At 43.7% G+C, this 10786-nt stretch overlaps 1 protein-coding gene across 1 annotated transcript in view; it reads right to left on the bottom strand.

Annotated features, from left to right (window-relative positions):
* Ccdc148 (coiled-coil domain containing 148) overlaps window positions 1-10786 on the bottom strand; it is a 356635-nt gene that overhangs the window by 13927 nt on the left and 331922 nt on the right. The window contains exon 14 of the mRNA XM_004629903.3: window positions 887-1004. Within this exon, the coding sequence (XP_004629960.2) occupies window positions 887-1004 (118 nt within the window). The remainder of the gene's footprint in view (window positions 1-886; window positions 1005-10786) is intronic.

Here is a 10786-nt window from a genome sequence, read left to right as displayed (position 1 = left end):
AAAAAAAATTAATTATGCTTCTTGGTACATTTTAGGTATAGATAATGATCACATTCATCATAGGGAATTTGTAACTCTGCATGACAGAACTTGATTCTTTTTCAGGCAATATCATTCTTCCACTTTTCAGATGAGAAAATGGAGCTGCAGATGGCTCCTAACCTAGGTTAGTCCAGGTGTGGGGACACCAGAGGCTGAATTCTTAGCCATGACATAGTGTCTCCTCATTGACACATGGGGGAAACCAGGTGTCCTTTCCTACAAGCCGGAAAATGGTGTCAATGAAGATTTTAAAACTTGCAAGTTGCACTGAACACTTTGCAATTCTGCAAAACTAGCAAGTAAAATTATTTATCACATTTCCCAAGTTCTTGAATTCCTGCTTTTGCCCTCTACTGTAAACATTCCTCTACTTTTACTTGGTTTTTTTAAGGCAAGGTAAGGAAAAGCTTTCATTTCTGCACAAAAGGATACTTTTTAAAAAGTGGCTTTAAACTTGTCTATTGAAGGTGGCATATTTCCAAGCAGACACCCCTAACCCAAAGAGGATTATCTTGCTCTTCCACATTTTTTAAGGACAATAAAAGCCCTTGCCTAGGGTTTCACTGTGGTAAATGGATAGTCTTCAGCTAATAAACAAGAGGTGATATGGATGCATTTCAATCTTGAGAAAGCTTTTAAAAGTTGCTGATAAAATTTTTTAATATACTGAGAAAGTAGAAATAGTTTGGTGTAAATCTAATTGCTCCAAAGATCGGTGTCCTAATTTAGAAAAGTAAAATTTTATATAGCAGATGTCACAAGCCAAGCCCTAGTAATAATAATATTAAGAGCACTTAGAAACTTTAAAAAAAGTCGCCCTTGAAAAGTTCCAAATTAAAAGCACCTGCTTCCGAAGGGCTTCAAGTCTCTTCTCTCTCTCTTCATCCTCGTGGGCTTCCTGAAGGGCCATTTCTTTTTGCTCCATCAAACGCTTTTCCAGTAATGCTTGTCTATACTCAACCCTTCAAGAACAACACACAGGAAAGTTGGGGAGCATCATAACAACAGCCAGGAGAGAAGACAGGCGCAAAAGCTACCTCAAAGGGCAGGCCAAACTCGTAGCATTTTATTTGGTTCTGGGTGATTTCTCACAGCAAGTAGTAAAAGACAAGGGTGCACAATTCACAGTAATTCTAATAACCAGGGAAACAGGAAAGCACATGGGGTTAAATCCAGTTCATTTCATTCCTCCTTGAAACTGTTTTATTAACTATTAAACTCTGTTGGCTGCCACAGATGCAGCTAATCTAGCCTAAGAAATGACCAGCCTACCCCTGAGATATAACAATTTTCTTCTGAGAAGTTTTAACACAATTTGAGACAATAAAAAATGCTATACTGCTTATGAAACATACATATCATAGAAAGAAAAGTAAAATAAATCACTATAATAATATGCCTAAATTGTTTTGCTTACTAGAACTTCAACTTTTTATATTTTTGTCAGCTATGCCCTTTTCTGAGGGGGGGATGCATTAAGAAATTCTAAAAATTGCACTTTGACATCTGTAGATGGCAGCAGAAACACGGTTTGCCTTAGCACTTCATTTCCATCGCCCTTAACATCATCAGATACTAACACACATCAAAGTAGTTACTGGCTTAATACCGGAAGCTCATTTGGCCATCCCTTCTGCCTGCTTTGCAGCAACCTTACTTACTGTCTTCTTCCTCAAGCTATTTTTCACTTGCATTATAGAGATAACATCCATCTTTTCAAAAAATTTGCCACCTGAGTTCTGGGGGAGTGTTAGGCCATTGGCTCTGTCTTCCAGCATTGACAGTTTGCAGTTAACTCTTTGTGCGCTTCCAGTTATGAATGTTTTCCTTAGCGCACACACCTGCACTTTCCAAGGGGTAACTTCACCAGACCCTTTGTATCCTGGAGCCAGACACTTACTGTTTACTATGTGGCAAGTTTGTGCTAAGCACTTCATGTTTTAGCTTAAGGAAACTTCACAACAGTTAGGTGTTAGAGAACCATTTTTATCCTATTTTCCAAAAAAAGAAACAGGGGCACAGACAAATGATATAACTTTTCCAAAATTCCATGTCTAATGAACAGCGGAGCAAAATATTAAACCCGACAGGTCGCAGAGCCCAGGCCTGTGCCCCTTGATTCCTGCCTTGTTCAGTGCTGCTGTGCTTCCCTCTTCTCTCTATCTCTTACCTCCCATTCCATGGATTTCTGAAGACAACACACCTACAAACTAAAACAATATATAATGCCTTGAGAGAGGTACAGGTAAGGCCCACTGGAGCAGGCAAGATGACCATGAGCTTTGGCTTGGGCCACATCATTGCGAGCTTCAAAGAGGAGGCAGCCTCTGAGCCAGGTGTGGAAGATTAGGATCTGACAGGCAAGGAGGGTAGAGGAGAAGCCACTTTCCAGGCCAAAAGAAACCGTAGGCTGAAGCTGGGTGTGGACACTGCATTTCCCTCCTCCTGGTCACTGAGGCCCAAGGAGGAGAAGGGCTCTGTGTACTGAGAACACAGTGAGGGAATGAGGAGAACACAGTGAAGGAGTGAGGCACGGCAGACAGAGCCACAGAGACCCGGGGGGCTGAGCCTGGCAACACATAGCTTCCTGAGGAAGATACTCTATAAAAACTGGGTACTTGTGAGCCAAGCAGGGAAGGAAAAAAATGAAGCATGAAGTAGATTATAAACCTTGCAAGGAAATCTCCCCTCTTTGAGGGTCATGGCCATCCTCCGGATCCTCTCCGACATCATGAGTGAGTGCAGAGAGACCACAAACCAGCACGGTCCTCTCTCCCCGGCCCCCATGTCATGAGAAACTGCCTTTCTCATGCTCTTCATTGTCACTAAGGCATGACACCACCTCCCTAATGAGGTTCTACTCAATTTAAGCACTGAGTACACGCTAAGTGAGCTACTGGGAAGGTTCAATTAAAAGATTCTCTGGGATTTGGCAATTACCTTATGCTAATTTTCAGAATCTTTAGAAAGTTTCTTTTCCTGTGAGATACATAGGCTGCTTTGTTTGCAACAAAGTTTTGGTCTGCTTTATAGAAAAGTAATGGTTGTTCTTGCTTGACTAGAGAGGAAGAAAGCGCCAGTGAGATCAGGGCCTTTCTACCTGTGCTGTGGAGAAGGCTGACTCACAATTTACTTTTCATGTGTTCACTTAACAGCTATTTACTGAGCTGAGCGCCTCATCAAACATGGTACTGGGCACTTGCAGTTACCATGGCCATGAGAGATGTGCTCCTGTTCTTGTGGAACAGACAATCTAATTGGAGTACAAGGGCCGGCCAAATAACTCAGAGGACTGAAGCACCCACTTAGTCAGAGCACAGTGGCTGGGGTTTGATCCCTGGTGTGCCGTGCTGCGCACACCCCCCCCAAGGGGGAGTGCTGAGATGGTGATGGAGACTGCGCATGGTGGTGGCCTGTGCCTCTAATCCCAGCTCTTGGGAGGCTGAAAACAGGAGAATCACTATGAGTCCAATCTGTGGAGTGAGACCCCATAGACCCTGCACCAAATACATTAAAAATAAATAAATAAATAAAAATAATTGGAGTATAAGACAGAGTGTTACAATATAGGTGACTTGGGCTATGATGGAACAACAGGGCAATGGCCAGTGGAGAAGGCACCATTGCTAGAGTTTGGGGCCAAGCATCTGAGAGGTAGAGCTCTGAATTGAGACTGGGAAAGGAGCAGGGATTCACCATAGTGAGTGCGCGGGAGGGGGAGGCAGAGCCTTTGAAAAGTGTGTATGAAACCAAGAGGCGACAGCATAATATATTTGGAGGGCTGAAAAGATGCAACACTACCAAAAATGAATGCTGAGAGAAGGGTTCAAAGAACCTCGGCTGAAGGGCAAAAGGCACCGGCATAAGCAGGCTTTGCGAGTCTAACGGCCACACCGCGATCAGAGCAAATCTCTCTTCCAGTGTGGAGGATGAATGGTAAGGAGGCAAGACTAAGGGTGTTGCACAGCCAAGAGGAAATGACAAAATGACACCCAGAATTTGGAGGCAGATTTATTTATTTAACACTGGCTGGACACTGATAAGGAATCAGCTATGCTTCAAAATGTTTAAGGCATCAAAGGCTCAGGGAAGGAGGTTTTTATGAGCTTACAAGTAAGAAGCAGAGTACTTGGCTGTCCTTGACTGGTTCTTCCAATATGCTTCATAGTGACCAGCTGTGTGGCACAGGGTCCATCCATTTCTAGGAGACAGTGATAAAAGGAACTATTACCTGGGCAACGAAGAAACTGAAGTGTACTAGTTGGGGGGCATCTTCTGTTATATTTCCCCATAATTTTAGTTTCACTGGCAAAAACCACAGCTAGCAGGGGAGTGGTGAAGGACTGGGGTATGCCTGAAAAAGAACAAAGATCGAGGAGAGTCATGCACTGAAGTATGGAGCCGTCCTGTGAACAGAGCCCGCAGGTTTCAGCTGTGCATGGACTGGACAGCATCCGGAGTGACCACAGCAGGGCATTGAGTGTGTCGTTTCTGCACAGTGAGCTTCAGAGGAGCTGTCTGTTGCAGGTAAATTTCCCAGAAATGCAGTAAGACTCTGGCATGGTGGATCTAAAGCTGGATTTCTGAGAGTTTAAGAGCTGGTAATATGGTGTGAGCAGGGTGACTACAGGTATAACGGGTCTTTCAGCTATGTTTTTATGGAGCTGGTTACAAGCTATTTTTTTTTAACTTTTTTAGAACTTTGGGGCCTGTATGTTGTATGTATGTAGCTTTTATTTAATCTAGTTTTTGAGTGAGCTCTGCTGCAAATGCAAGCCCATTGTTGCTGCCAATTGTCAAGGATAGGCTGTATGTAGGGATGATGTTTTACAGCAGGACCCTGTAAACTTTTGTTGCCCTCTCAGTGTGGGTAAAGGATGCTCCAGGCCAGCCTGAGTAAGTGCAAATGAGCATTAACTTCATCTGTGTTCCTTTAGTTCAGAGCCAGGGACACAGACGCTGAAACCTGAGCTGGCCGTGGGGACATGGGTGCCAGTACTGAGGCTTGAGCTTGCAGAACATATGTGGGGGGCAGGCCTGGCTACTTTTGGGAGCACTGGATGAAATTTTCTGGCTGGGGTTGATGTTTCAGTCAACTAGATCCCAGAAGAGGGCTCAGGCCTCAGGATCAGATTGTTCTGAGTATAGATTTGGCATTGTAGGTGGCAGGTTTCCAAACAGCAGCAGGAGAGTTTTGACCAAAATAACTTTGCCCAAGGTGACCAGAACATTTCTATCCTGTTGGACTCCATTGCTAACAGCTATTTCTATCTGTAAACAGGGTGTGTGTTCAGCATCTGGCCGGGTATCCATTTTTAGTGTCTGGTCAGCTCAAAAACAGTTCATCAGTTACTACCAGACAGTCATGGTGTGATGGGCCTGGCTTGGTTGGTAGAATTGAGTGGTCTTCAGTTATTCATGAGGTCCAGCACCACATGGGTACCTGGACAGTTAGGTCTTGGCTTAAGGTGAGCTGGTAAGCTTTTGTGGTCAGCACAGTGGCTGTTAGAAAATGAAGGCAGAGGGGAGAGGCAGTCCTCAGTCACTAGATTCAGATATTTGTACAGGCAGACCACTGGGCACTCCTAGAGGATGACAGTCTGAATAAGCAGCATGGCCTTTGTGAACTCAAGGATCCAGATTCTATGGAAGCCAGCAGCTCCAAGAAATTTGTGGAACTTCTTTCTTATAACAAATTTCTGCCAGATACTATAGCAGAGTTTTGTGTCTTTCCAGCAGGCAGCTTGGGTATCAATAATCAGAAGTGCAAATGATATGATACTTGATGTTGGAAAACCAGTGAGGTCAGCTGTGAGTTTTTCCAAAGAGAGTAAACAAGGTTTTGAACCTATGGGAAGTTGTCTGTTCCACTTGTTCACATATTCATTCAACAGGCACTCAGAGATTAAAACTTTCCAACCCAATTCCCTTGAGGATTGTCCTGAGTAACAAGAGTTGCTCAGACTCCCCTTCTGCTTGAACTGAGCAGGATTCACAGACGGAATAACTGGGGTGCCCCTGGGGGCCTTTCCAGAATCAGGCAGGCAGTCAGACAAATAGACAGACTGCTTCCTCCTTCCTCTGAGTTCTGATGAGCCACCTAAGAGGGGATCCAGGAGTCCTCTTCCAGACCTCTAAGGGACTCAAGAAATCTTAAAGGTACACCTACCTGCTAGGATCTGGAGAAGTCCTTTCTCTGTCTGTGAGGGCCACCACCAGTGACCAAAGAGGTCAGCCCGTCTTCCCAGCTAACACACCAGATGCTACAGCAAGAAAAAACACTGACATGATGCCCAGGATTTGGCGCTTTTATTTAATGTTGGACAGGCACTGACAAGGAATCAATTATCCTTCTAAATTTCAGGCCTCAAAGGCTCTGTGAGGGAGGTTTTTATGGGGTTGCAACCAAAAAGCAGAATACTTGACTGTCTGTGATTGGTTCTTACAGTATGCTTCACAGTGACCAGACATTTCTAGGAGGCAGTATTTATAGGAATTGTAATAGAAACTATTACCTGGGCAACCAAGCAACTGAGGTAAACTGACTGAGGGACCACTTTCTGTTACCCTGTAACTCAGACAGAGGCTCATGGCTTCCTGATCTAAGGCAGAAGGAAGGAACTTGTAGGAGAAATTACGAATTTGAGAAACATGAAGGAAATAAAATAAATAAAAATGTTAGCTTATTTTATGGGAGAAAGAAAAATGACAGGAGAAGAATTTAAGGTTTCTGTGTTCCTCTAAAATAGGAAACCTAAAAACCAAACAGAAAAGGGAAGAAAATGTGTTCAGTTTGGACTCAGGGCTGACTACATAACAGCTGGGATAGAGAAATAGATGGTAGATGCTCAACATCTGTCTCTTCTAAAGTCATAGAGACAGATGCCATCATTCAGCATAAAAATCACAAGAGAAAGTAGTCCTAGGATTGATTCCCAATGAAACAACACTTAAGAAAGGGGTGAAAGCGGGGTACTATTTAGGGAAGCAAGGCACATAAGTGGTCCTAAAAATATAAGGAAAATGAGATCAACAATATCAAGTGCTGGGCCAGTGAGATAGCTCAGTAGACTAAGCACCTGCTTAGGCAAGTGTGGGGACCATGGTTCAATCCCCTGCACCACATGCCACACCAGCCCTGCCCCCCCACCCCGCCCAGGGCGAGCTGAGCCAGCCACAGAGTCCAGGCCTGGTGGCTCACGCTTGTAATCCTAGTGCTGGGGAGGCTAAAAGCAGGAGGATCACCATGAGTCAAAGCTGCGTGGTGAGACCCTGCAACAACCAAATACACTAAAAAAAAAAAAAAAAGCAAAGCAAAAAATCAATGTCAAGTACTACATAATTTAAAATAATTGTCAGACTAAACAGCAGGGGTCATTGGTGGTCTAGGCAAGAGCAGATGGCAGAGAGGTGACTGAAGAACCAGCGAGGAGGAAGCCAGAGAGGAGGCATAGACAATGACATCACAACACCCGGCAGGCTGCAGAGTGGAGGCGCAGAGCAGCGTGGGAGCGCATGGGGCTGACCTGAGTTGCAGCGTTGCTCAGTGATGAGCAAATTCATACTGGGAAGCTTAGAGATTTGCAGGAGAAAATGTAAGGACAAAAAAGACACACTTCATTTTTACAGATGCTGTGGTGTACATGCAAACAAGACTTCGCTGAAAACTCAGGAACTCTTAGTGCTTCCTTCTATTCTGGATAGAAAAATTTCTTTGCCCAAAGAGAAGTGATGCAGAAAAACTCTTGGGGGAAAGCCAAATACTCACATATTCATGGGAAAAGAAAATACCAACACAGTAAAGCCAATCATTTGGAAAATTTTCCACATAAATACTTTCAGCCATTTGAGGTAGCAGATTTTCTCCAAATTAAACCGTTGGTATGAAAGTCAATGTCAGGAAGTGGCTAAAACTCAATAGTTTTTAAGTCGTGCACTGAATTCCAAAACGTGAACCTTGCATTCGTTTCTCGGTCTATTTTATGCTCCCTGAGCCTACAAAGGTTGAAAGAGCTGCAAAAGAGGAATTTTCGGCTTCTCTTGGGGGAGGAGAAGCATCAGATTGTTCAAAAGCAGCAGCTGCCGCAGAATCAAGCACAGCATTAACAATAATCTGAAAAGGATTTTATTTAAGCCTCCAGGCCTGTGCGTAGTTGAAGGGACAGTACACTTTCATGTAGCAACGGAGTATTTATGTATCACTTAGGAGACTTTTTACGGCTGTACTGCGCTCTCAGGAGTGAGTGCACAAATGTAAGTGGCTTGAAACCACCTTGTATTTCTGTGACAACCTCCCTTGTCCTCAGCGAAACATCAAAAAGAACTATGTGAGTTATTAAGCACAAAATCAATCCCCTGAACCACATGCCACAAAATCTTGAACTTTCTCCTTTCTGGCATTACAGGTAACTTCTGTCTAAAAAAAAAAAAAAAAAAACTACAGCAACCAAAAGAGATGGGGAAAAACTTCTCAAGAATGGCCACTGTCGTCAAGTATTACAATTAAGAAAAATTTAAGGAAGTTGGTTTTTAAAAAATTAAGCAGTAAATAAAACATAGGCTAAAGATATATCTGAATTAGAGCACTCTAACCAGTACTGAATGCCTCATGAAATGTTTCTGGCAGGGATCTGCCCCATTGAGTTAAAGGCCATTTATAAACTTGTATTCAGGTTGAAATCATGAATTCAGTGCTAAGCAAGAAACAGGCTCGTGCTAGCAGAGCTCCTGTCAGAGAGGCCCAGTGGCAGCCATCGTGGGAGACATGTTTCCACCTGTTGGGAAAACCGTTTTTGGCTCAAGTTTTTTCCTGCAGATTGTTTCTCGCACTAAGCAGAGGGAATTCTAAGACAGCAACGTCCTGGTACAGAAGGGCATGGGCAAGAACAAAGAGGGCTCAGAGCACTGCAGGCAGCGCCAGGGACAGACGAGCCCGAGCCGGACCCGACAGAGGCCATTCTTCTGGCTTGAAGTGCTCTCTGGTTCCCTTGTGAGGGTAGGAACCCCATTCTTTAGCTGATTATTAGTTCAATCAGTCAACATACTGCTTTTAAGCACTTGGTCCTGGATGCCAAGTACTCTGTTCTAGGTGCTAGGATCCCACAGTGGAGGGAAAAAGCAGAAGAAAAGAAATTTCCTACCCTAGTTTTACATAATTTTTAATTTTTAATATATAAATATGCCTAAGTTAATGCTGATAAAATACAAGAAGTCATTCCTAAGTTATTTTTAATTGATCACAAAGCCAAATAAGAGAGTTCCTTTTTAAATTGCTGTAGAATAATAGTTCTCAATATCATTAGAATCACTAGAATTATGAAAACTCCCAACATGTGGGCCTCACCCCTACTATTTATATCAGAATCTGGTGGTAGGGGCTAAGTACTGTCCTTTTTTTTTATTTTAGGGAAGGGTCTACAGGGTGTTCAGAGAACCATGACTAGATAGGACTCGTAGTGATCCACCTGTTTTACAGCCTCCCAAAAGCTGGGATTATAGGCATGTCAGTCTCAATTGCCATCCCAGCTCACCCCAGGGCAAGGCTGGCATGGCAGGCCCGAGGATTGAACCCCTGGCCCCTGCACCTGCATGAAGGCACTTTAATCCACTGAGCTATTCAGCCGGCCCTAGTACTGGCATTTGATTCAAAGTACCTCTTAATAAGCAACTGGTGCTGAGAACCAATGCTGCAAAGCCCAGTGGTTCTCAAATGTGAAATTATATCAGAATCACTAGGAGGGCAGTGGGCTGCTTAGCCAACTCCAGAAACTCTGGTCCCAACATACTGAGTGGTCCTCAAAACTCCATCTTTAAGAGACGCTAATGTCTCAGGCTCTCTGGACTGAGAGCCACATTCTGGGGACTATTACACAGAAAAAGATACAGATTAGAGGGACTCTTCATGAGTATTGTGATCAAGACAAAGCCAGGCACAAATTACCACCTCGAGAGGGCTTATTTCTGTTTGTGTGGCTGAACATCACAGTTATACACCACAGGAATGATTCACACTAGAAATTTCTGCTTGGTGCTATTGATATTCAAGAGCAGGATCTTTTAACCCTGTCCTCCCTTACCTTGTATGGCCCCAGCTCACGTGAATGACAGCTACGTTGGCCTTCTCAGGCTCAATGTCCGTGATGGGTAGTACCATCCAGGGCTGTCACTGAACTCTTTTCTATCCCTTCAATGGAGGAAACTTGTGTATCCTGATGGTACTTGAATCCTCCAGGTTACTCACCCATATTTCCAGAGTCTATTCAGTGAAGTCAAAGAAAGATTGATTTTCTTTGAGGAAGAACTCAAAGAGGAAGTAGCTCAAAGGCATCTTAGCTTTTAACAGGAGGTATGGGCCTCTTTCTTTCAGAATAGATTTTGTAGCCACAGGGGGTTGAATATTTTTCATAGTGGAAGTAAAGACCCATAATAAGAATGAAGGACATTTTTCTGTTGTTTAGGAGCAATTTCAAGCTAGCCTGGATTCACCTGAGCTGGAAGTGCAGGGATGTGCAAGTGCTGAGACTGAGACAAAGACTTATCCAGTGAGTCCAGGGGGAAACAGAGAAAGGTGTGAAGAGGGAGGCACTAGAATAATATCTGATGACACTGTTCAGCATCAGCTCCTTCTCTCTCCATCCTAACAACAAGTGCTGTCTCGCCTTCTCTTCTCTTCTCTTCTCTTCTCTTCTCTTCTCTTCTCTTCTCTTCTCTTCTCTTCTCTTCTCTTCTCTTCTCTTCTCTTCTC

This window comes from Octodon degus, unplaced genomic scaffold, assembly GCF_000260255.1.
Source record: "Octodon degus isolate 3935 unplaced genomic scaffold, OctDeg1.0 scaffold00032, whole genome shotgun sequence".
Taxonomy (NCBI): domain Eukaryota; kingdom Metazoa; phylum Chordata; class Mammalia; order Rodentia; family Octodontidae; genus Octodon; species Octodon degus.
This window is presented reverse-complemented; position numbering and strand designations above follow the sequence as displayed.